Source organism: Zea mays, chromosome 9, assembly GCF_902167145.1.
Source record: "Zea mays cultivar B73 chromosome 9, Zm-B73-REFERENCE-NAM-5.0, whole genome shotgun sequence".
Classification (NCBI taxonomy): Eukaryota; Viridiplantae; Streptophyta; class Magnoliopsida; order Poales; family Poaceae; genus Zea; species Zea mays.
This window is the reverse complement of record NC_050104.1, coordinates 121,445,746-121,472,279: the sequence shown is the minus strand read 5'-3', so window position 1 is coordinate 121,472,279 and position 26,534 is coordinate 121,445,746. Positions and strand designations below refer to the sequence as shown.

Below are 26,534 nucleotides of genomic sequence, written 5' to 3'. Positions count from 1 at the left end.
CCCCAAGGACAGAGCCGTGGTAGGTGATGATGGCCTGGATGCGGGCCTCATAGTGCATGTCCACGACGAGCTTCTTACAGCACGTGGTGGCCACCACATCCGCCCTAGCCTCGTATCCAGCATCGCATCTGAAGAAATCCTGCATACAAAAACGATGTATCCATACATTATTTCAAGAATTTGCAACGAATACGACATATTTTATATTATACTAAGACTTACCCACAGCTCTTGCTTCACCCGCTCCACCTTGTTATTGAATTCCCCGCCGTCCCGGTCTACTGCATCGGGGGCGACGGCGTAGTGGTCGAAGGTGAAGGCTGGGCCCGTCACTCCGGCGTACTCCACAAGTCCAGGGAAGTGTTCCCTGCACAGTAGGCCGAGGATGTTGTTGGGGGGGCGACGATGACCCCCAGCATAATCCAAAACCGTCCAAGACCTGTCCAAGTGATAAATAAAACGTATTAGTTTATATTATGATTTTGAACACATAATATGAACAAGAATGAAGAACATAAAGTTACATACCTCTCCCCTTCCGGCCGAATCAACGGTCGTCTGTCCCGAAGTATGGGACGCGGCGGGAGACTCGCGGGGCCTCGCAGGTAGATGCTCCTCGAACTAGAGCCGCCTGAACCTGAGGCGTCCTACTGCTGGTCGTCGTCGTCCTGCTGCTGGTCGTCGTCGTCCTGAGGCGCCGCCTGCTGCTGCGCTGCCTGCTCTGCCTCGTGCTGCTGTGCTGCCTGCTCTGCATCGTCCGCCGTCCTACTCCTCCTCCCCCTCCTCCTCCTCAGGAAACCGCCCACCATATTTGTCCAACAACCTGCAATTAAGAGTAAACAAATAAGCACATATAAAAAGATGTATTTAAAAACAGGTGCGAAATAAAAAGTCATATAGCATTACATCGATTAAAAATAATCTTCATATGTGTCGGGGTTAGCCGGATCATAACTCTCATCATCACTATCAAGCATTTCAATCTCAACACCATCGGAAGACGCAACCTCATCATTGCCTTCAAGGATTACTAAGTCATTATCATTTTGCACCTCATCATCCTCCTCATCAACAACCATTTCAATATCTACGTCCATTCCGATAGCTTCAGTTAAGCCTATCTCAAATCGCCCTTCTAGCCCATCTTCTTGGAAGAACTCTCCATCATATGTGTCCGGGTCTAAGTTGTAATCTTCATCGTTAGGAACAGGTAACCTCCCATGCGGCGATACCTTATACACAACATCCCAACCCTTAAGATGTTCTTTCGTTTGACACGCATATGGGAGATAATACACTTGTGTGGCCTGTTGGGCCACGATATAGACATCGTCTCCTGCTAAGGTGGAATCTTGTCGAATTTCGACTATCCCAAGATTAGAATGTGTCCGTCTCGTCACTTGAGGGTCAAACCAATGACATTTGAATATCACTGGAGTAAGAGGTTTGGAACCATAAAAATTGAGCTCATATATTTCTTCAATTCGTCCAAAATAATCGACATTGTCAAGGCCCGGCGTAAAGACTCCAGAACACGTTGTTTTCCGATTGGGCCGACTTTGGTCGTAGTGTGTTGTGCGAAAACGGTATCCATTGACGTCATACCCAGAATATTTCTTGACCCTATAAGCAAAGCCGTTGGCTACTTGTCTCAACTCGGCACTCATAGACGGATCTCTTTGGCCCTGCAAGTATTCGCAAGTTAAAAGACGCTAAATTGAGTTCAAAGACGTATCTCTTTTACAAACTAAGCACGTACCTTACGTTTGAACCAGGAAATGAAATCGGGCAACCCATTTCTCGCACCCTTTCTAAGAAGAGCGTCATATTCCTGTGGAGTGGGGTCCCTTGATCGACGCCAGAATTCATGAAGAAATTGTTCCATGTATGGCGTCACCTCTTCAAGGTTGGTCAATACGTATAACATGATATGTCGCCACTCTTCATGTGTCAGGGTCTTCGTGGTCGAGCCACTTGCGCTTCCGAGTTGGCCTCGAAATATGCTAAGGTTCGATTCATTGTCGCCATCATTGTAACGAGGGGGTGGATTATGCACGCTCGGCAGTTTGTCACCATAATAAGTTGTTGTGAAGTTTGAGACCTCCTCTAGAATGTATGCCTCTGCAATGGAAGCCTCGATTTTGCATTTATTTCTACATTTCTTTCGAATAGTCTTTAGACATCTCTCGATTGGATAGCACCAACGTCCCTGCACGGGGCCCCCCATTCGTGCCTCATAGGGGAGATGAAGAATCAAATGCTGCATTGGATTGAAGAAGCCGGGTGGAAATATCTTCTCAAGCTTACACAGTAACACGGGGGCCAATCTTTCCAAGTCTGCAACCACGGTCCGAGATAACTCTTTTGCACGAAGCTGACGGAAGAAATAGCTCAACTCTGAAAGCGTTAGCCAGACATGCTCAGGGACATAGCCTCGAACCATCGCAGGAAGAATCCGTTCAATCCATATGTGGAAGTCATGACTCTTCATCCCTAAGACTCGCATAGTAGATAAGTTCACCCCCCTACTCAGGTTAGCTGCATACCCATCAGGGAACATCAACATCTTGATCCACTGAAGTACTTCCTTCCTCTGGGCCCTGCTTAGGACGAAATCGGCCTTAGGCCTTCTCCATGTCTTTCCGCCACTTGGCGGCTTCATCTCTAGTTTTGGTCTATCACATAACGCTGCCAGATCCACTCTTGCCTTCACATTATCCTTTGACTTATCAGGAATGTCCATAATTGTTGCCCACAGTGCCTCGGCAACATTTTTTTTCAGTGTGCATCACGTCAATGTTGTGTGGAAGGAGCAGGTCGTCATAATAGGGGAGCCGAGTCAAGCCAGACTTATGTGTCCACATATGCTGCTCACCATATCCCACAAAACCACCTTCTGTATTGGCCACGAGCCCATCTATCTGTTGACGAATTTCGGCACCAGTCATCGTTGCAGGTGGGCGGTCTGTCACTACGACACCTTTCGTAAAGTTCTTGATGTCTAGGCGGAATGGATGGTCAGCAGGAAGAAATTGTCGATGTTTATCGAAGGACGAATATTTGCCACCCTTTTTCAACCAAATGAACCTAAGAGCTTCCTTGCAAACTGGGCATGGGAACTTACCGTGAACACACCAGGCACAGAATAGCCCATACGCCGGTAAGTCATGCATGGAGTACTGGTACCAAACATGCATTCTGAAGTTTGTCTTCGTAGCTCGGTCATACGTCCATACCCCTTCCTCCCAGGCACGTACCAATTCATCGATCAAAGGCTCCATGTACACGCCCATTTTGTTGCCCGGGTGTCTTGGAATTATCAACGACACGAATATATTCTGCCTTTGAAAGCACACACCAGGGGGGAGATTGATTGGGATAACAAACACGGGCCAACATGTGTACGGGGCAACGCTCATTCCATAGGGATTGAACCCATCTGTGGCCAACGCAACACGTACATTACGAGCCTCTTCGGCTTTCTCACGGTGAATGTCATCAAAGTGTTTCCATGCTTCACCATCTGATGCGTGCACCATCTTGTCAGGATTGTATCATTTTCCATTTTTGTGCCATGTCATCTGTTTCGCGGATTCCTCTGTCATGTAAAGACGCTGGATCCTCGGTATGAACGGAAGGTGTCGTAGGATTGTCAAGGGGATGTTGAGCTGCCTCTTCTGTCCATCACCAGAGTCTACCTCCATAAACCTAGACGAATTACACTTGGGACAATACTTTGCCTCCGCGTATTCTTTCCTAAATAGCACGCAGCCCTTCGGACAAGCATGAATCTGCTCATACGTCATCTTGAGTGCACGAAGTAGTTTTTGTGCCTCGTACATGCTCTTTGGCATAACGTGATCATCCGGAAGCAGACTCCTAATAACCGTCAACAAGCCATCGAATGCGTCTCTACTCATGCTGTACTGCGACTTGAACGCCATTACACGCCCAATGGCATCCAGTTGAGAAACCTTTGTCTGGCCGTGAAGGGGTTTCTGTGCCGCGTCGAACATGTCGTAGAACGCCTTTGCAGTCGGCTCTGGCTCGTCATCCATACATCCTCCCGTGTACTGTGCCTCCTGATAGTCGTTCAACATATCTGCTACCCCCGCATCCGCGTCATAATCCTCGACACGTTGTCTCAACACCTCCTCTCTCGTACGATGCGCTTCACCATGAAATATCCACCGAGTATAGCCCGGCGTAAATCCATTCTTCCAAATATGTTCTACCATGACCTTCTTTGGTTTTCTTTTCCGATTGTCACATTTGCCGCACGAGCATGGGACTAGCTTCGCCCCTTTAGCAGCTTCGCCATATGCCCGTTCCACGAAATCATCGGTCTTTCTAATCCATTCAGTGGTGACATCGTTCCTTCCTCTACGACCCGTGTACATCCACTCACGGTCCTCCATCCTCTAACAGAAGCCTAGCAACAGAAAATTTCGGCAGCACCTCCCCTGCACGGGGAGGTTTCAAAATCCTGCAAATAAAACTATCAGCACGATGGCTGACATCCATGCATAATTCAACGGCACGATGACCGGCAATCCACAATACTACATATTAACCTAATCATGCACGTATATAATTAACTTAATATTAAAACTTAGAGGACTACACATGAAATCATAGAGTTTCAATGTGAATCTAGAAGGTTTCTACACATAGTGTCTCACAACTTTCTCCAAACATTCTAAATTTTTTATCACAGCCTCTACATATGATATCATGACACGTGGACAAGTTTCATGATTTTCTGACTTTATTTGTGTTTTATACAATTTTTAAACATGTGCATGCCAAGTTGACGGCCATGTTTAGTGAGCATGTTGCTCGAAGTTTCCGGTACGCTTCTGAAATCGGTCGTAACTTATGCTAAGTAACATGAATATCATTTTTTCATGCACGGTTTTCCAAGTTTCGAGTGACCTACAGTTCAAATTTGAATTTTCCGAAGAATTTCAAAAAAAACGAACTAAATCTACTAACGATTGAAAACTATGTTATAATTGTCCACAAATAATACATGTAGGTCTACATAGTGTAGGAACATACCACAAAAAGTTTGGGAGACAAAATCAAAAAAATAAAAATATACTTTGCCGAGTGTCTGGATAAGACACTCGGTAAAGCTTCCTTTGCCGAGTGCCAGCTGCGCGGCACTCGGCAAAGAAGCATCTTTGCCGAGAGCCGACGGTTGGCACTCGGCAAAGACTGACGGCCGTCAGCTTTGGGACGGCCAATGACGGCCCTTTGCCGAGAGCCTTCTTTGCTGAGTGTTTGACACTCGGCAAACGTGTCTTTGCCGAGTGCTGTCCTCTGCCGAGTGTCCAGCACTCGGTAAAGGGGCTCTTTGCCGAGAGCCTGACTTTACCGAGTGCGGCTCTCGGCAAAGCCTTCTTTGCCGAGTGCCCGACAAAAGGCACTCGGCAAAGAATCCAACACTCGGCAAAGACTCGGATTCCGGTAGTGCGAGTATCTAAACATAGCCTTAGGCCTCGTTTGGCAATTCTAGGATCTAATACACATGTTACCTAAACCACCCGTGTATAAGATGGATCCCGTCCAGCCACCCAATCCCCCTCCAACCGATCCCCACACACGTGTGTTGATTTCCATGAGTACAAGTGTAACATATTAACTGTTTGCCATCACTATAAAAAACATTGTAATATGCTTTGCTAGCGTTATATACTAAATAAGTATTGTAATATTCAAATTTGAAATTTAAAATAAAACAAAAAATACTAATATTTATATTGAAATTTAAAATAACTCTGAAAAATAGCACAAATACTAAAGACCATGGCACATCGAATGTGCAAATTAACATAGCATTTAAAAGTGCTTAGAAAAAACATTCATCGTTCTAGTCCTGATTTAATAACAAGAAGTATTACATTCAGAGGTGCTTATGGTAAATTAAATAAACATCCATCTTTGTAGTCTTGATTTAATGACACGAAGGATCACATTCAGAGGTGCTTTTAAAAAATGAAGATTTCACAAGTGATATGACAGGTTCCAACGGAAAGTTCGCCTACTAGATTGCTTTTAAACAATTGCTAGTAATAATTTCAAGGTCTTCCAAATTCTTCATTGCATTTTCTTTGAGCCCTCAAGTTTCAAACAACACTGCAAAACAAAGACACATCGTGAGCTAAGAAAAAAAATACTTACTGCAGGAAATAAGGATCACAAAAGGGATTAAACAAGATAATATCAAAGTATGAACTATTTTCTAATAATAGTATGAACTATTTCCCAACTTCTTGGCATGTATTTGCTGCTATCAGTGAAACATCCATAGAAGACTAGTTAAACACTATATTTTGCTGCTATCAGAGTATTTGCTGCAAACATCCCAACTTTCAATATCCAAACAATATTTAGTAAACAATATAAGTGGGATAACAAGAAGATCAATACCATATCATGTTCTAGCAATCTTCTTCCTCAACCATTTTATGCGTGTAGCATCTTTGGCAGTCATGAAAATGGCCCTATTTTGGGCGTCCTTAAACACATCATAAGCATCAACCTTCTCATCATCAGAAAGCTCTTCCATTCCATCAACAATAGCAATGCATGTTGTAATAGGGAAATCATCCTCATTTGCATTAGTTGTCGCCCTTTTCTCCACCTCATCTTGTTTTTCTTTCATCTCTAAAACCTTTCCATCATCTCAACCACCTTCCCATCTTGTCCACGCTTGTCAATTCTTGTCCTTGAACTACCAGCACCAACATTTTTTGCCCTTTTGCTCACTGATGTAGGGGCTATTGGATCTAATACTCTAAGGTCATCATCTTCATTAGAAATGGCTTGTGTGATTGTAGCTTGAGAAGGCTGTGCGAAAGCGGCTTGAGAAGGTCGTGCGAAAGCGGCTTGAGAAGGCTGTGTGAAAGCGGCTTGAGAAGGTTGTGTGTAAGCAATTCGAGAAGGTTGTGTGAAAGCGGGTTGAGAAGGTTGTGTGAAAGCGGGTTGAGAAGGTTGTGTAAAAGTGGGTTGAGAAGGCTATGTGAGCGTAAAAGCAGCTTGAGAAGGATGTGTAGCAGCACCTTGACAAGGTTGTGTGACTGGAGGTCGGGAAGGCTCAATAGAAGTAAAATTCATGGTTCCCTCAGCAATATTCCCTAAACCAAGAAGCGTTGTAAGTCTTTAAGACTTCAATACTAGGATAAAAATAAGAGGCCCAATACTAAGATAAAGAAAAAACATAGATAACAGACCATCATGTAGCTCTCCTAAAGCCTCAAATAGTGGGAAAGATTTAGTCCGAAACTTCTTAAGTCTCTCGTTACTCTAAACAAAGTAAGAAAGTGGTTCACTTGAGTTAGTCAATTATAACAAAAATAATCAAAATAAAAATCCAGATTTCAACAGAATTTAACACCTGGATAAAAATTATAACAGAAACAATTAACTTACAGTGGTGAGGTTATTCCAAATGGGTTCTTCTGCCTCTATTCTACACAACCGCTCATCCCATGATACCCCACTTTGTTGTCTTGCCTCTTTAAGAGCCTTGTAGTCTCTCTTTAACTCTTTCTCTTTATCTTGGATTTGACATTTTGTAAATGTGACATAAGGGAATTTCTCATGGAATAACTTGACAATTCTATTCCATGCTTCCGATGACCACCCATTTTGGCCCTTATAATAGTCATTGTTGTGGTCTTGAAGAATTTCAATTAAACCCTTTTCTAGTCCACTATTCCAGTTTGCTCTAAGACGACCAACTATGACAAGAAAATAAAGCAAGTAAGTAGGTGACAGTATAAAATAAGCAAGAATAGGTAACAAAATACCTTTTGGTGATGTTCTCTTCTTGCGCTTGTTAGTAGTAGATCTAGGGGATACTCTTTGCATAGCTGCAGCTTGGATCAGGTTCATCCTAGGAGATCCTCTTCCAAACATTCTTGCTGCATATATAAACATCCAAACAATTGAGACTTACATATATAGAAATATATGAGTTTAGACATCCAAACATGTGATACTTACATATATCATGAACGATGTTGACTATAATCATTCCACATATTCAATGCAATCATATCTCTAACAGAGTTCCCATTATCCACTTGGCTATTAAGCGACACGACATCACTGTTATAGTAATTGTCTCCTCCAGGAAGATCAACAAAAGTTTCTGGCGATATGTTACTTGTTTGGCTATTCAACCAATCTTCATCCCCATTATGCATCCGTATAATATTATGGAACAACACTGCCGCAGCTGGTATTTTCACTTGGTTCCTAATTGGGTGGTGTGTTCCAACTTTTAGAATGGGGAAACGCTTCTTCAAAACTCCTATTGCTCTCTCTATGTGGTTCCGCAATAAAGCATGTCGGTGATTAAATAATTCCTTATAGTTTCTTGGTCGTTGGTGACCATGGCCAAATTCTTTCAAATGGTATCGAACACCACGGTACGGTGCAATGAATGATGGTGTGTTAGCATATCCTCCATCGACAAGATAATACTTTCCCTCAGGAACATGGAATCCTCCAAGTAGCGCAGACCTTAGAACCCTAGCATCTGTAGCTGATCCCTCCCAACCAGATGATATAAAAGTAAAGTTCAAGTCAAAATCACAAACCAACATTACATTTTGACTTAGTGTGCCTTTTCTATTCCTATAGGGAGCTTGCTTTTCTGCTGAAATGGTAATTGGAACATGTGTTCCATCAATAGCTCCAATGCAATTCTGGAAGTAAGGAAAGAACCGTTCATCTGTGCTAATCTTCCAATGAACTGAAATTCTAGTGGCAGGCTTCACAAATCTATACATGAGAGATGGGATTATATGGAAAACTGACTGGATGTGTCGATGGATAGTTTCACCACTATGTTTGAATTCATGTTGTAAATCCTCATAACTAGCATTATGGGACAACATGAAAAGGAACATTCCCAATTTTTCTTCCACGGTAACACCCCTTGTATCACGTAGGATGTGTTCTTCTCTAAGAAATGATGCTATATCTTTGAATATACTAGGCTCCATACGGAATGCGACAAGACAATTCTTCTCATGTCCTTCGAGAATCTCATTAAGTCTCTCCTTGCCAGATAGAATAGAAGCATGCCTTGCTCTTTTCTCTCTTCGTCTATTACTAATTAAATAAAGAGCAGGGAAAAGAAAGAGCATTAACTCCTCGTCTTCCTCTTCTCTTCTATTCCTAATTAGTTGATCCATTTTTTCTTATCCTTGGTACAATGCAATCTGATATCATAGCATACAAAACAAAGAAATGGTCTAATAAATTTCAGAATATAACAAATCAAAGGTTAAGAGTCATTGTATATGCAAAACTTAATTATTATTGCTAACATGTATGAGGAAATAACTGTTTCATAAACAGAGAAAAAAAGGAAAACACAGGATTAGAAAATAATTGCAGCCGAAAAAACAAATGCATGAGGAAATAACTTTTTCAGCCATTCTACCATTGATTATGCTTCTGGCCAATATTTGGCTATAGGATTAGTAGCTGCTAGCTGGAGCTACTTTTCTAGTGCCGCTCACCCTGCCAGACGCGCGAAATAAAGATCTGTGCCGCTCACCCAACAAGGCAGCACCAGCTGCTTTTGGCCTATCCGTGCCGCTCACCCAACAAGGCAGCAGCAGCAGCGGCTGCTTTTGGCCTCCTTTTTCTCGCACCTCGCAGCTCCTTCCCCCTCTCTGCGTCGTCTATTCTCTTCTCTTGTTCATTCATCACGCGCAGGTGCCGGCGCTCAGCCAGTGCCGCCGCTCAAGAACAGGAAGAAATACAGTACAGGATGAAGTAAAACTCACACGCTGGATGAACGAGATCGGCGGCGGCGTGGAGAGTCGTGGATGCCTCTCGACGAGATCGGCGGCGGCGTGGAGAGCCGTGGATGCACTCGTCTTGATCTAGGGTTAGCGACGCCGCCACGCGAGAACGATGGCTGTCTTCCACGCCTCGGTGGGGATTTTTCTATCCCCGGCGTATTGGCGTGTATAGGCCCCTAATCCACTTGAACACTTGATTTGCCAAAGATAAATATGGGCCACACAGGGAACGTGCTACCGTCGTGGGCCTGATTACACGTGGGACGTGTATTGGGCCTCAATACTCGCTTTTACACCTGTTGCCAAACAAGGCCTTAGGAGTTAGGACTAGAGATGACAGTAAGATGGGTTGTTAGTACTAAATAACAATTATGGATAACATAATGAGGATCTCTTAGTCTATTGCAAGATCACATCGATAACTTAATCCAATGTGGAGTTGGGTAAGATAATCTCTTATACCGGCACTAGTAGTACCCATGGCGATCCCCTTGGTTGGCGTAGTCGTAGTCGTAGTTGAGGTGATAGAGTTCACCGATTTGATGAGGTGCCTCCTAGCGTCACCCGACACTATCCTGCACGTGGAGCACGAACTTCTAACCCCTCCGACACATCTTAGTGATCAGTGTAAATAAATGGCGGATGAGTTGTGTTGTGGTTTTAGAGGATGTAGCCTCTCCTTGGTATTTATAGGTGTTTCCTTATTTTTGCTGCCCGATCAAGGCAAGTATATGGACGTGAAATGTTGTTCCCTTATGCATTTGAGTGTGTTTTCTTTTCTGTTATTTCCATATCTCATCCTTTTTTTGCTGATCGATGTCACAAGAAAACTTTAACAAGGAAAGTTCCAACACATGTATGAGCAAATAACCGCAGATAGTTACCCATCGAGCATGGATATAGCGGAATTAATTTGTTATCCATGGGTACGAGTATGGATATAATAAGATATCCATGAGTATGAATGTGCAATATTCATACCCATTACTCGATGGGTATGTGACACGTGGGTACCCGTAGCCATTATCCGCGGGTAAATTATATTATTGCTAGAATGTTGTTTATTATTATCACACAAATGTTGTTTTATATTGTTTGTATTGGGGCATTCTCAATGGGAGGTTCATGAGAGATTTCATTGCATTAATTAGTATGCCATATAGAATTTTTATGACATGATACAACATTTATAATGAAACAGGTAAAACTAGTTTCATCGCTATGAAACTATGCCTACCCGTTTCCATGGTATTGGAAAGTGCGTGAAACCACCATTGAGAGCAATTTGTTTAATCTCCATCTATATCATCTATTTCTATTGGTTATTTAGATACAACATTTAAGTCACATGTTAGCCTATAAAATTGTGTCGTGAAACTCTTCATTGAGAGAGTATATTTCATTCTTTATGCCATCTTACTTTTGTTGACACGATAACATTGGAAAATGGTGTGATGAAACTACCACAGAGAATGAAATTGTTGTTTGATGCTGTTGTAATGATGCTACTGGAATGTTGGAATTGTTGTTTGATGCTTCTGTAATAATGAAATTGTTGAATTGCAATAAAATTGTTGTTTGATACTGATTGCTGAAATTGTAGTAGACGGATAGATAACAGGTATCCGTCAGGTAGTGGATACTCGACGAGTATGGATTTAGGTATATATATCTACATCCACGAGCGTTTATGGATAAAAGTATATGTTAAGTTTTATGTATTCGTAAACCATATACCCGTGTAGTGCACACCCGACTGCTATCTTACGCGGGACCATGACCACAAGTCGCGCCATGTATATGTATATAGATACTAGTCGATGTTCGTTCTAAGAGACAGCAATTCTAAAATTCTCACTCCGTTTGAAATAAATAGAAGAGTCCAATGGAATTAGTACGTGTAGAACAAATTCAATATATATGTGGAATAGTTACTCGGCGGTTCGTCGTCAAATAAATTGTCTGCTTATGACTATTTGCCAGCCAAATGAATTTCTGTCAGGGGGGGGGGGGGGGGGGGGGGGGGGTGTCAATAAATATGGGATGGCATGTGGGATGGCATGTGGGGTCAATAGATATGGAATGGCTTCCCTCCTGTTACGGGCATGTGGGATGGCATGGATTGGAGACGAAGGACAAATGGAGTCAAAAAGGCGGCGTGGGATGTGCTCTGCCTCTGCCTCTGCCTCTACTGTAACCTGGCTTATCCACCCATGTCACATCGATCGAGTTTGGTCAGAACTATAGTGAGGGTTCGAGAATTATTGCGCTAAATGACATGAACCGGAGGGCAGTGCAAGCCCAGCACAGCACGTTGTGTAAAGGGCGTTTGGGCGGCAGGCACTGACGAGCGACGAGCGAGGCTAGCTGTGTTTGGTTCTGAAACCTTTTCTTTTGCTGTCTGAACACGAGACGAGGGAACGAACTAGAATCAATCTAGATGCGCCCCCCCAACGCATAACAGCAAGTAACCTGCTTACGTGAAGTACTCCTCACTCACCGACTATATACGAGTCGTGGGCAATTCATGAAGATCAGCAATAATGAAGTTTGTGACCACACCACGTAGCCCTGTTGTGCCATGCCAAAACTCTGAAGTCTTGCGCGAGCGCGAGGAACCGGCCAAACCACGAGGAAGGTGAACGTACCAAGGAACGCCCACCAGGAATCTGTTCCAAGCGGCACCAACGCGCGCCAGACAATGCATATTGCGAACAGGTGAGCCTTTCCCGTGGCTGGCGCTGGGCCGATGCCACATGCCGACAGCCCAAACAAGTCACCCTTTCTCGGGAGAAGCCTGTTCCGCTTATCAGCTGGTGAGTCTTTCTGGCTCTGCTCCCGCCCACCCTCTCACTGACAAGTGACCAGCGAGGTGAGCAAGCAAGCAAGCAAGCAAGCCAGCAAGCGAGCCGATCCGTCGGTCCATCGTCCATCCATCCACCACCGAACCCGGCCGGCCGGCCCCAACCTTCATCTGCCAGCCTTTAATACGTGCTGCCGTGGCAACACGAGTGAGTGCAGAGTAGTAGAACTGAGCAAGACCCCGGCCCGGTCGACTGAGCTGATCAGCCTGCCCAGGCCATGTGCAGCCCCAACATGGCACGTTCTCCCTCGCTCCTCTGCGTACACACAGAAACCTCTCCTCCCTCCCCTCTCGCAGCTAGCGTGCCGGCCTGCCGGTGCCCTTCTGCCCATCTGGCTTATAAATAGGCCCACACGGCACCACGGCCACCACCACCACCCACCAGTCCACCACCACTGCTCGCACTCACTCCACCGCTGCCCACTTCTTGTTTGTATTGTATCCAGACTCCAGAGGAAGCCGAGAGGGCCAATGAGGCAAGGCATGAGCTCCCCTTCCGCCGCCGCGGCGCTCGTGCTCCTCCTGGCCCTGCTCGCCGGAGGCCAGTGCCGAGAGGCCCAGCTCGACGCCGCGGACGCCGGCACCGGCACGGAGAACTACACCGCCAGCGACGCCGCCGTGTACTGGGGCCCCTGGCAGAGGGCCCGGGCCACCTGGTACGGCCAGCCCAACGGCGCCGGCCCCGACGACAACGGTGAGCGCCGGCATTCCCGAGACCTTTATTACCGCTCTGCCTCCTCCCTTCTCCCTCGGTGCCTTGTGGGCGGCAATGTGGCTCACGGAACGCGTCGTGTGTGCGCTAGGTGGCGCGTGCGGATTCAAGCACACCAACCAGTACCCCTTCATGTCCATGGGCTCCTGCGGCAACCAGCCATTGTTCAAGGACGGCAAGGGCTGCGGCTCCTGCTACAAGGTACTACTACTACAGTAAAAAACAAACAGCATGGAATGGAGTTCTTACCGACACTTGTATTATCTGAAGCATATTTGCACAGTAGTATAGATTATTTTGTTTTTCTTCTTCTTCTTTAGCGGAAACCATTCTACTAATGCTCCACTTGTTTTAAAAAAAAGCAATTGTCGTCATAGTAAGGTTGGTGGTGTTTGAGACTGTTTTGGTAGAGAAGTGCTAGACACCGTATGGACGTTAAAGAGGGCGGCACGGCAGAAGTAGTAGTAGTAGTGTAGTAACTGTTAAAGTAGGACGCTACCCGTACAGCCCCCAGGCCGCTCCTCGGAGCACAGCACAGGCCGCTCATATGTGGGGCCCTCTTGCATGTGCGCGCCTCCCTCGATCCCCGTGACAGTGCCATTTATTTATTACTGCGCATTGACTCCTGCTTGGACGCAGATTCGGTGCAGGAAGGACCCGTCCTGCTCCGGGCGGACGGAGACGGTGATCATCACCGACATGAACTACTACCCGGTGTCCAAGTACCACTTCGACCTCAGCGGCACTGCGTTCGGCAGGCTGGCCAAGCCCGGCCTCAACGACAAGCTCCGCCACTCCGGCATCATCGACATCGAGTTCACCAGGTCGGTGGTGTGCGTGCTGTTGAATTTCGTAGCGCGGCAAGTGAAAGTTTGGTGGTAGGGCGGAGGCAGCAGCATCATCATCATTAGCCGCTCACGTTACTCACCGTCGCCGCGCCGGACACTGCATGTGCGGCAAAGTGGCGCAGCAGCTGCCGAAGGCCGCTTTTATTGCGCTGCGGCACAGCGCCCACCAACATGCTCAATTTTGGCTACTAGTGGGCGCACCACCCCGCTTGTGCATCCCATCCCAACGTACCTGCGTCCAACTGTTGCCACCGGCGCCCGGCGGTGACCGACCGACCGCCAGCCCCATTATTTCCTTTCGCTTTCTCTAGCATACCTTGCCACCACCAGCTGCCCGGGTCCATGCTAAAGCAGGGAGGGAGGGATTCCTTCACACTTGCAAAGCTCTTTCTTGCCTTGGGTTCTGTTCTGCTGCTACTGCTAGTGCTATAGTGACAAGATGGCGCCGCCGACGGATGTGTGTTTGCAGGGTGCCGTGCGAGTTCCCGGGCCTGAAGATCGGGTTCCACGTGGAGGAGTACTCGAACCCCGTCTACTTCGCGGTGCTGGTGGAGTACGAGGACGGCGACGGCGACGTGGTGCAGGTGGACCTGATGGAGTCCAAGACGGCGCGCGGCCCGCCGACGGGGCGGTGGACGCCGATGCGCGAGTCCTGGGGCTCCGTCTGGCGCATGGACACCAACCACCGCATGCAGCCGCCCTTCTCCATCCGCATCCGCAACGAGTCCGGCAAGACGCTCGTCGCCAACAACGTCATCCCGGCCAACTGGCGCCCCAACACCTTCTACCGCTCCTTCGTCCAGTACAGCTAACCGATCGGGATCCGTGCCCTGCCCGCAATTGGAGCTGGCTGGCTGGGGCGCTACTCGGCTCGGTCACCATCGTCTACAGTACTATACTATGCTCTACTACCACTAGACTGCTGCTGTTACTACTAGTCTACTACCACCAAGTACGGCGGAACGGAACAGCTAGTCGTCGTCGGCGGCCTTGGGAGGGGAGGTGTCTCCGGTCACCGTGCCGTTGCAGTTGTATCGTGATCATGGTCCTGGGAGTTGTTGCATCCGGGGCGCGCTTTTTAGGTCAGGCGTCGTGTGCGATGTTTGTGGGGTCAGGCTGGCATGTCATGCCGTGCGTGACCCTGATTGCGAGCCGGCAAGCAAGAAGACAAAAAAACTAAAGCCGTGTGGGAAAATGGAGGAGGCAGGCGTACAAGCTACGCTCTCCCGCCCACTGTTGCTTTTATAATTTATCATCATCATCATCTTCATTCCGATCGGTGATTAATCGAAAAGTATATTGTAATGTATAAACGCCATTTTCCTTTCGTCAGTGCCTTTTTTTTCCTGGTTGTGGATGTTTTGTTTGCGCATTCAGCCTTGCTGTGCTGAAGCCAAACGCAAGTAATGTGCTGAAGCCAAACGCAAGTACACAAGTAATGTACATAATGAAGATGTGAAAGAAAGAAAAAACGACAGAAATATAAACTCCCGTTTGACGATGATATTTTTACGCAGGCATTGAGAAAGCGCGTAAGCATCGCTCTAGTCATAGTTAAAGCCAAGTTCTCGATCAATGCCATCTCTTCACTATCGAGTTATTTGACGTGTCTTGCTCTTAACTATACATTTTCCTTAACTTTAGGCGCTCGCGTCTTCCCGCGCGCGGTAGATTTAAAAAATGTCAGGGACTGACATGTCCGCATTTGACTCACCACACACATGGTCACACCACCTGCTGCTTTTATGTGGCTGGGCACAGATTCCATATGTTAGTTAGTACTGATATGATTGGTTGCCGGTAAAGTGGTAAAGCACGCGGCTACTAAAATCAAATCACCACCGGCCACCGGCATGTCCTTTACCCTTTCCTACTAAAGAACAGTTTCACTTGCATGCATTGCGGTTGAGATTGTGGCCTTCTAAATTCAAGCTCCTAGCTGCTGCTAGCCTGTTGAACCATTTCTTTTCTTATCCTATCGTCCTATAGGTCGGGAGCGATAGACTTTCACAGCGTTTGCCAATTCGATGCGTATTCAAGGCAGCAAATCGCCGTACGGCCACAGTCAAGCAGAAGGGAACAGAGTCAACAGACGAAGAGGAAGAGAGGCCGGAGCCCGTAGGCGGTAGGCGGTAGGCCACAGCGATTGACAAGCCGCGTCCAGCCAAAGCCATCCCGTCGCTGCCGGTTCGGCCTTTTCAGACCTCATTTATCTGTCCCGCCGCCTCCCGCGTTGCTGCGTGCCGGCCCGAGTTATTGCTGGGCGTGTGATCCTTGATCCAGATCTCCAGGTCCAGCACAGGCGGCATCTTATATCTTCGCAACATCGGCGCTCAGCGCACCACCGGCAATGCAACGTGCAGTTTTGAACGCATATGATGTTGCATTGGGTCATGAACTGTTGGATTTAATCAGATCTCTTCTACTTTTATTCAGCAATTGTTAAGCAATGTTTATGGCACTGCACAAGGCCGGATGGTCTGCCCTTAGTATAGATGTCCAAACGGACTGGTTTTGCCGGGTGGCCCGAAATCCGGCACGGGTTTAGTTCGGCACGAACCCGGCATGACACATAGTGAATCGGGTCCGGGCCGGTCCGGCCTGGTCACCGGGCCGTGACTGAGTCGAAGGCGTGGCACAACGGGCTAGGCCCGGCACGACCCGATTTTATTTTTTTTCTATTTTTTTCATATAAATACATATATTATACTTGAATATAGAGTATAAAACACAAAACATGTGTTTTTGTTGGTTATGTGGGTGTAAATAAATGTTTAGAACTAATAAATATGGTTTAAACCCTAAAAATGCATATTTTTAGGATAGTTTTATCATTTAAACGTCATATATTGTTATGGGTCCGTTAGGCCCGTCGGGTCGTGGGTCGGCCCGTCACGATTATTAACCTAGCGGGCCGTGCCTGGGCCTCGCTTGGGGCCCGTGGCCTGGCACAGCACGACCCGCTAGCTAATCCGGGCCGGGCCAGCATGGTCCTAATCCGTGTCGGGCCTAGCCGTGCTCGGGCCGGACCGACACGACCCGCCCATTTGGACATCTATAGCCCTTAGGCAACGGACGGTATACAATTAGATCAGATCAGATCATACAGATTAACTTCTATCTCTACACGTGTTTATCCCTCTAAACTCGTGTGAGTTGTTGGAGGATGTCTAGGAATGGGTCCATACATTCCTTATATATTCGAAGGGATACATCCAACAATCGAACCAAAATCAATATATCTTCTTTTCCTTTACGTTTTGCCCTATAAGTAGACAGTAACTTAGCATTTTATCACTCCAATCTTCACATCTCTTCGACTCTACATCGTCTCAAGGCATCTTGGGTGGTCTGCCGATGCAAAAACAAACCCTATGATCTCTCCTCCCTGACGGGTCCCTCACAGAGGGTCAGGTCCAGGTGTTGTTAGTGAACGTCGTCGCCTCTACACACACGCAGACCGTTCGGCTCGGCGCAGAGAAGACTCGGCTCATACTGTAGGTCGCAGTCCATCCGGCCCTAGGTTGCGGACTGTCCGCGCTGTCGCAGAAGGCACCGCCGCCGGTACACCTTGCAGCAGGGGCGGAGGACCTAATGTGGCGAGGTATAGCCCACGCCATACCTTAGCCCGACCCATTAGCAGCACTAGGTCCAAGACCCATGGCCTTTCTTCGCGTCTGACATCTGTCTAGCTTCTTTGTTACGTCGTCGCTCGCAGACAGACATAGTTGCTCGCTTCTTCGTCACCCGTTTGGCTTCTTGGTTGCGCCGATGCTCGCACAGGCAGGTGAAATTGCTCGCTTCTCTATCGTCGGCTATTGGCTGTCGCTCGCTCGCTTCGCCTCCGCACCTCTAAGGACATCCGCTCACCTCTTCTAATCTTTATGCTCGCCTTGGCCCTGCTTTGCGCTCATCTTTACTCTGCCGCCTCCTCGGTCGCTCACCTCTGCTTCGCCACCGCGAACTGTGGGCGTCGACCGCCGTGCGAAGGAGTAAGACACCGTTCAATTGCAAACAATAGTTCGTTCCTATTTAGGTTCCTATTTAGGTAATCCCAAATCGGCAAATCTCCTAGCTAGTTGACCAATTCACATGTTTATTTATACATGTATATGGATTTGTACATGTAGTCATATACAAAATCTGCCATACCTTAAATTTTAGGCGTCCTTCGCCAGTGCCTTGCAGCGATTGGCGCCGGATCGACACCAACATCAATTAAATCAAAGAAAGTTTTAAGACTATAGTTAATGCTTGGTGTAATATGCATGTATTTTATGCAGTGTAACTAACGGTTTGATGAGTTTTAAGTGTACGAGGTTAGTGACTATTATACGTTAGCGAGTAATATCCTTTTAGTGATTTTCGTTACTAGTAACAGACTATTAGTTTCATGATTCGCAACAAATGATGCTACCTGAACATTATCTCTTGACGTGCCTCGTTTTTCATCTTCGCCATTCCTTGTGGCTGCATAAAAAGGACACTGCTTCTCTTATTCACAAAAGGAGAACATATAGATAAGAGCACCAGTGTTGTTGTGCTGCTCTCTACTATCTTCGTTCTGATCTCGTGCACGTGTTGTTGAAACAGGAGGCCTCTGAAACTCTGTTCGTTTGTATACTTGCATGGATAGGCGTGTGGTCATGTTTTCTTTGGAAGAATTTACACGTCACTATTCGCTGGTGTTGAGACGAAGACCGAACCAGACCTCAAACCAACCATCGGGTGACTTCGTCTGGAACCAAACAAATCCTATTTGTGGGCGCGAACCCAAACATAATCAAAGATCTTGGGTCCCCCACATGGCTGGTGCGGGCCACGACGCAGGGGAGCCTCGCACCCCCCTCATACGCAACACCGATAGAGCGAAGATTGCTCGCCACAGGCTAGTCACCTCGAGGACGAAAGCCGTACATAAGATCACCACGCCCGCATCGATGTCGACTACCCTTTCGCACAAGTCATGCTAGTGGGAACCTGTGAATACATTAGATCTCGAGGTCGATGGCGGTGAAGGAAAGCAGAGGTTAAAGGCACCATGACCTCGACCTCTAGGTCGGAGTCCCCGAAACAACATAGGGGGCGGAGAGTGCAAGACAAAGAGGGCCCACCTGTCGGGCCTAGAGCGGGCCCACAGTCTACGTTCTCAGGTAGGTAGATATTTTGGTGTAATTAGGTGCGGGCTAGTAGTGTACTGTGATTACGCTGTTGCACAACATATTTAGGTTGTTCATGGTATGCGGGACATGAATTATAAAGTAAGTAGGACATAATGGGTCAGAGGACACTTGCCTTCACCAAGTTGCTGCTCAGTGATTTCTCCTGTAACTCCCTCAAGAATCACAGACTTTCGTTGTCTACGCAAAGCAATAATTCATTCATCACGCTTGAGGAATAACAAAAGAACAACACACCCAACATATGAAACAGAGTAAACACATGTTCAATAGAAAGGTGAAGACAATAAGGTGCTTCCTAAGTTTGGTGTAGGTCACTCTGCCAGTTGGTTTACTATTCTCTAACCATGTCTACCTTGTTATAACACTTGTTCAAATATAGTTGGTTCAGGGATGGGATTACTCATTAGATAGTGTTAGGTCTATAAACTTAAATATTTGAACATTTATTAGAGGTTCCTATCTTTATTTTACTTCTATTAAGGTTCCTATAGCATCAACTCTAAAGTAGATATCAACTATAAAGCGGGATATAAAAACAGTAGATGTACATTATTTTAACAGGTAGACAAAAACATAATGAACATTTTGCAATTCGAAGCACCTAATTTAGAGTTCATATGACAAAGTTATGAATTTTGGAAGTTTTGGAATATAAAACCCTATTTTAAACACATTGCTCTGATTAAATAAAGGCTTGAGGGCCTAATTGTAAGATTCTAGGGCCTCGGATAAAAGATCCAAGGACAACGAGTTTTATTCCTATGAAACTAGGGGTCTCTATAATAAAAGTTTCGTGCGAAGGGGTATCAGGTTTCCTTGACCGTTGGATCTCGAATCAATGACCGAGATTAGATTGATGGGACGGGCGCTCGAGCGCGCGGAGCGCGGGCGACTAATAGGTGGGGCCCAAGGCAGGGGCACTGCGCTGACGCGTAGGACCCACGAGCCTGTGGCTCGGGCGAGCGGTTAGGCGCACGGCGGGTTGACAAGGGGGACTCGAGCGGGACCGGGCCCGCTGGTCAGCGACCTAGGACACATGTGGTTGCTGTGAGGCGCAAGGCCGCGTGGACAGGCGGGGTCCGCCTATCAGTGACCCAAGGAGGGGGTATGGGGGGCGACGTTGGGAGGCTGACAGTGCGCCCTGGATCTCAGGGTCACCATCTACCTCCCGCACGTGCATGGCGTAGGTGCCATGGCCGGTGTTGGGGGCCTTCTCTTTCTGAAGGTCCTAAAAAACATATCTAACAATTTGCTTTCAGCATAAGCTATTACAGGAAGCTTCGTCTTCAGGATGCAAGCCTCCCATTGTGACGAAGGCGAAAAGATAAAGACATATCTAAAAAGGATGAGTAAACGCCGAAGCTGTCACCAGGCGGACACCTTCAGCTCACAATGGAGATGAAGTATAATGATGATGCTGACCAAAAGAGAAAAAGGCTACTTAGTCCTTGATAACATGTATTATGATCATATGTGAATATTGGGACATAAATGTGGTTTTACTCGGGCTGCGTCCCATGCTTATAAATAGATGAATAGTAGCACCGTACTGTTCACACTGATTTGTAATCACTCTCTCGCGTCTTCACCTTCGAGCAAGCCGAATGTATCAATGTAATATTAATACTATTAATATTCATTTATATTTTATGGAATGTAAACAGTGGCGGATCCAGGATTGATCTAAGAGAGGGGCTACAAATTTAAGACTATAACAAAAAAATTAAACCAAACAAAAGCAGTACGTACCCATCAACTGACCACGCGTTCCGCGAGCGATGAGGTGGCGTCATGTCGATGCTTCCAGATTGTCCTCAGCCGATCAGTGCTCTGTTTCAAATATTTTCTCTTCCCACATATGAATATATATGGCCCATCAACTTGAGCTACTCTATTCCCTTCTGAAACGTGCATCTCCAAATCTGATCATTAGCAAATACTAGCAGCTAGCAAGACGATAAACCTTAATCAACGACTATATGATTAACTCACATGGTAAATTCCCATACAAAGATCAATTAACGATTACTAAACTGTACACTTTGGTAGTTTAGCCATTGTTGCAGCAGTGCTCTGGGCCTCCGGGCTCCGGCTGTCCGGCGGTCTGGCTCCGGCCTCCAAGCGAGCAGCGTTGCGTGTTGCGGCGGCGGTTCTCCGAGGCTCCGGCGGTTCGGCGGTCTGGCTCTGGCCTCCAGGCGAGCAGCGCTGTGTGCTGTGGCGGCGGGCTGGCTCTAGGGCTTCGACCGTCCGGCGGTCTGGCTCCGGCCTCCAGGCTAGCAGCGCTACATGCTGCGGCGGCGGGCCGTAGGCGGTGGGTGCCTGGGTGGCTCCTCCACGGTTGGCGGGCGGCGGCGGCTGGTTTAGGGTAAGAAAAATGCTCACAGAATCACATCACGGGCTGGACACGGCTAGAGCTAGGCGGCTGGAGGCAGAGCTGGGCTGTCACGCGTGATGGGCCTATTCGCGTTACTGGCCGCGATCGGGGCTGCAGCCCAGACAGCCCCGGTCGTAGATCCGCCCCTGAATGCAAATACAAATGAATTAATGAGATACATTTACTGTCTTTATCCTTTCGCATTCCTATTCACATATTAAATGATGAAGGTATGTCCTTCTTAACCTTCGTCTGATGGGCATTATACCCATGTAGAGATAATGCTTCGAAAGACGAAGGTCCATAATAATTAACAATTGTGTTGCCTTGTTCTTGACCTACATCATTTGAGAACTAGTGACCAATAGCCGGGGCTGGCGGCACACGCGGAGAGGGAGAAACATGGGGCGGCGGCGGTTGGCCGGAGGACCCTGGCACGACGCCGCAGTGTCGTCACCGGTCACCACCGATGACCACCCGACAGAGAAGACAGAACGGGGGACAGAGAAAAGGAAATCCGGCGGGTGAGCTTACCTTGAGTGAGGCTCGGTCGGGGCAGAACTCTGAGCGGTGGTGGCAGACCATGGTCAGGGACGGCGGAGCAACCTCGCCGTGGGGAATCCGGGGCGCAAGCGGCTTGGTGGTGGGGGCTCCGACAAGCTCGGGCGGGTGCGGCTGGGATGAGGGTTGTGAAGCGAGGAGGGAATGGACATGCGCATAGACTTCAAAGGGGTCGGGGCGGCGGTTTCGCGCGGGGCTGTGACGTGGGTTCGGGCGCCTCAACGTGCGTGCGAGGCGGGGAGACGGTTTCGGGAGTGAGCGTGCGGAGTCGCTAGCGGGCGCGTGGACACGCGAGGGAAGGTGCCGACAAGCGGGGCCCAAGAGGCAGAGGGAGAGGGCGCGCGCAAGGCTGAGGGCGACGGTGTTGACAAAGCGAGCCCGCTGGGCAGAGAGAGAGAGAGAGAGAGAGAGAGAGAGAGATAGATAGAGAGAGAGAGGAGCGGGTGCGCGGGAGGAGGAGTTTGGCCTGTTGGGCCGAAAGGCCGAGGGGGAGGGTTCATGGCTCTTTTTTCCTTTTTCTTTTTATTTTGAATTTTGTTTTCCTTTTCTTTCTATTTTCTCCTTTGGATTCAAATTTAAATATGCCACAAACTCAAATTAGGACACCTCAAGCATATGCATTAAACAAGAATAAAGTTTGGGGTTCAACGTGATGCAACATTTCATACTCCCTTGGAGTTTTGTCTACTAGGGTATAATTACATTTCCAAATAAAATAACCACTCCTCTACTATAGTAAAGAGAAAAAACAAAATGGGAGGGAGGAGAAGAGGGGTAACACCTGAATTTGGTGGATATTAGAGAAGAAATTTTATATCCCCAAATTTAGGGTGTTACAAACCTATCTCCCATAAAAGAATCTCGCCCTCGAGATTCAAGGTTGGCCAGCAAAGAGTTCGGGATACTTGGCTTTCAGATCATCTTCTTGCTCGCATGTTGCTTCTTCCTTGGAATGATGGCCCCATTTGACTTTGCACATTCTGATGGTGCTCCTTCGAGTGACTCTGTTCGTTGTTTCTAGAATCTAGGTTGGCTTCTCTATGTATGTCAAGTATTCTTGGACTTCGAGGTCCTCAGTTGCCAACTGCTCTTCTGGCACTCTAAAACATTTCTTCAGCTGAGATACGTGGAAAACATCATGCACCACTGACAGGCTTTCTGGCAGGCTGAGTTGGTAGGCCATTTCTCCACGTCTTGCCTGAATCTGGTACAACACAATATATCGAGGTGCTAACTTGACCTTGACTCCGAATCTTTTGACTCCTCTGATAGGTGATACCTTCAGGTAAACATAATCTCCCACTTCAAAACTCAGCTCCCTTCTTCTAGTGCTAGCATAACTCTGCTGCCTTGACTGTGCTATCTTCAGATTCTCCTGAACCATTCATATATTCTCCTCGGCTTCGAGCAAAATGTCTAGACCGAATACCTATTGTTCTCCACGTTGGTCCTAGTGCAACGGAGTTCAACAACTCCTCCCATAGAGTGCTTGGAACGGTGACATCTTTAAACTAGCCTGGTGACTATCGTTGTAGGAGAACTATGCATAAGGTAACCTCTTATCCCAACCTAACTTGTCTTGCAACGCACATGCCCTCAACATATCTTCTAGGATTTGATTGGTTCTTTTAGTTTGTCTGTTTGTCTGCGGGTGATAAGATGAACTGAAATTTAGATACATGCCCAAGACTTCATGTAGTTGTTGCCAAAAGTGAGAGGTTAACTGCGTTCCTCGGTCTGACACTATCTTCTTTGGTACTCCATGCAAGCAGAAAATTCAAGACATGTATAACTCTGCCAATATTGCACTGTTATAGCTGGTCATGACTAGTATGAAGTGAGCCACATTTGTTAAGTGGTCCACTACTACCCATATGGAATCATAGCCGGCTTGAGTGCGGGGCAAAACGACTATAAAGTCCATCCCGATCTCATGCCACTTCCAATGATGAATCTGTAGCGGCTGCAACAAACTCATGGGACTTTGGTGTTTTACCTTAATTCTCTGACAGCTGTCACATGTGACAACATATTCTGCAATCTCCCTTTTCATACCGTACCACAAAAACCTCTTCTTTAAGTCTTGGTACATCTTCTCACTTCTGGGGTTTATGGAATAAGCTGTTTCATGGGCTTCCTCGAGGATTAGCTCTCGAATCGACTTGATGTCGAGAACACATAGCCGATCTTTGAACCATACCACACCCTCTGTATTCTCTCAAAAGTCTTTGCCTCTCCCTTCTAGGATTAGCTGCCAGATCTCATTAATCTTCTCGTCATTTTTCTGCCCTTCTTTGATATCTCGCTCTAGGGTGGTTTCTAGTTCAACTGTTACTCACTGTGTGTTATTCAGAAATCTGAGACTTAGCTTGTCAAATTCTTTGGCTAACTCATATGGCATCGGGTGAGAGACCATCATGTTGGCTTGACTCTTTCTGCTCAGAGCATTGGCAACTACATTAGCTTCGCTGGGGTGGTAATGTATCTCCAACTCATAGTCTTTGATCAATTCCAACTATCTTCGTTGCCTCATGTTTAGCTTTGACTAGGTGAATATGTTCTTAAGACTCTTATGGTCTATGTAAACATCATATTTGTCGGCGTTTCGACCCTGGGGGGTCCCTGGACCGACGAGTAAATTATCGTCGCGTGTCCCAGCCCAGATGGGTCGGCGCGAGACGGAGCACGAAGGGGGGGGGGAACAGCAAAGGGGAAACCCGCGGCCTTCGTGTTGTCCTGCGCCGAGGTCCGGTGCGCTTGCAGTAGGGGGTTACAAGCGTCCGCGTGGGAGAGAGCGAGCGCGAGAGAGAGACCGTCCGCCAGCCCGTTCTCCCGCGCGGCCAACCTTCTCGTACGAGAGCTCTGGACCTTCCTTTTATAGGCGTAAGGAGAGGGCCCAGGTGTACAATGGGGGGTGTAGTAGTGTGCTAACGTGTCTAGCAGAGAGGAGCTAGAGCCCTAAGTACATGCCGTCGTGGCAGTCAGAGAGGTTGTGGCGCCCTGTTCATGTGATGTCGTGGCCGTCGGAGGAGTGCTTGAGCCCTGTGGAAGTACAACTGTCGAAGCTGTCGGATCCTTGCTGACGTCTCCTTGCTTCCGTAAGGGGCTGAGAGCCGCCATCATCATGGAGCACGCGGGGTGCCATCATTACTTGTTTACCGGGGCGAGCCAGATGGGACGCCGATCTTGTTCCCCGTAGCCTGAGCTAGCTAGGGGTAGGGTAATGATGCCCCCCCTGTGACGTGGTCGGTCCGAACCCGAGGTCGGGCGAGGCGATGACTCCTCCGAGGTCAAGGCTGAGTCTGAGCCCTGGGGTCGGGCGAGGCAGAGACCGTCTTCCGAGGTCGAGGCTGAGTCCGAGCCCTGGGGTCGGGCGAGGCAGAGTCTGTCTTCCGAGGTCGAGGCTGAGTCCGAGCCCTAGGGTCGGGTGAGGCGGAGACCGTCTTCCGGCGTTGAGGTTGAGTCCGAGCCCTAGGGTCGGGCGAGGCGGAGCTTCCTATGGCGCCCGAGGCTAGACTTAGCTGCTGTCAGTGTCACTCTGTCGAGTGGCACAACAGTCGGAGTGGGGCAGGCGGCGCTGTTTTCCTGTCAGGTCGGTCAGTGGAGCGGCGAAGTGACTGCGGTCACTTCGGCTCTATCGACTGAGGAGCGCGCGTCAGGATAAGGTGTCAGGCGATCCTTGCATTAAATGCTCCTGCGATACGGTCGGTTGGCGTGGCGATCTGGCCAAGGTTGCTTCTCCGTGAAGCCTGCCCGAGCTGGGCCTCGGGCGAGTCGAAGGTGCGTCCGTTTCTTGAGGGGACCCTCGGGCGAGACGTGAATCCTCCTAGGTCGGCTGCCTTTGCCCGAGGCTGGGCTCGGGCGAGGCGAGATCGTGTCCCTTGGGTGGACTGAGCCTTGACCTTAATCGCGCCCATCAGGCCTTTGCAGCTTCGTGCTGATGGGGGTTACCAGCTGAGATTAGGAGTCTTGGGGGTACCCCTAATTATGGTCCCCGACAGTAGCCCCCGAGCCTCGAAGGGAGTGTTGGTACTCGCTTGGAGGCTTTGTCGCACTTTTTTCAAGGGGACCGGCCTTTCTCGGTGGTGTTTTGTTCCGGTGGGTGCGCGCGAGCGCACCCGCTGGGTGTAGCCCCCGAGGCCTCGGAGGAGTGGTTTGACTCC

The 26,534-nt window shown here is 47.9% G+C and overlaps 2 protein-coding genes across 2 annotated transcripts; one reads left to right on the top strand and one right to left on the bottom strand.

Moving 5' to 3' along the window:
• Nucleotides 1-5,854: 5,854 nt before the first annotated feature.
• LOC103638941 (uncharacterized) lies at nt 5,855-9,958 on the bottom strand. The gene is made up of 6 exons (XM_008661733.3): nt 9,813-9,958; nt 7,818-7,931; nt 7,438-7,748; nt 7,239-7,311; nt 6,436-7,142; nt 5,855-6,141 (listed from the first exon to the last, which is right to left on the bottom strand). The coding sequence occupies exons 2-5, from the start codon at nt 7,924-7,926 to the stop codon at nt 7,024-7,026; spliced, it is 612 nt and encodes a 203-aa protein (XP_008659955.1). The 5' UTR covers nt 7,927-7,931; nt 9,813-9,958; the 3' UTR covers nt 5,855-6,141; nt 6,436-7,023.
• Nucleotides 9,959-12,858: 2,900 nt separating this feature from the next.
• On the top strand, nt 12,859-15,585 carry LOC542496 (beta expansin8). The gene is made up of 4 exons (NM_001112046.2): nt 12,859-13,387; nt 13,497-13,606; nt 14,045-14,229; nt 14,723-15,585. Exons 1-4 carry the CDS (start codon nt 13,165-13,167, stop codon nt 15,063-15,065), a joined length of 861 nt encoding a protein of 286 aa, NP_001105516.1. The 5' UTR covers nt 12,859-13,164; the 3' UTR covers nt 15,066-15,585.
• The last annotated feature ends 10,949 nt before the right edge of the window (nt 15,586-26,534 follow it).

Coding starts and splice junctions, on each gene's coding strand:
- LOC103638941 (XM_008661733.3), bottom strand. CDS start 7,926: ATGTTTGGAAGAGGATCTCCTAGGATGAACCTGATCCAAGCTGCAGCT. Junction 7,749..7,817: donor GAAGAGAACATCACCAAAAG/GTATTTTGTTAC, acceptor TTCTTGTCATAG/TTGGTCGTCTTAGAGCAAAC. Junction 7,312..7,437: donor TTTGGAATAACCTCACCACT/GTAAGTTAATTG, acceptor TACTTTGTTTAG/AGTAACGAGAGACTTAAGAA.
- LOC542496 (NM_001112046.2), top strand. CDS start 13,165: ATGAGGCAAGGCATGAGCTCCCCTTCCGCCGCCGCGGCGCTCGTGCTC. Junction 13,607..14,044: donor GCTGCGGCTCCTGCTACAAG/GTACTACTACTA, acceptor GCTTGGACGCAG/ATTCGGTGCAGGAAGGACCC. Junction 14,230..14,722: donor ATCGACATCGAGTTCACCAG/GTCGGTGGTGTG, acceptor GTGTGTTTGCAG/GGTGCCGTGCGAGTTCCCGG.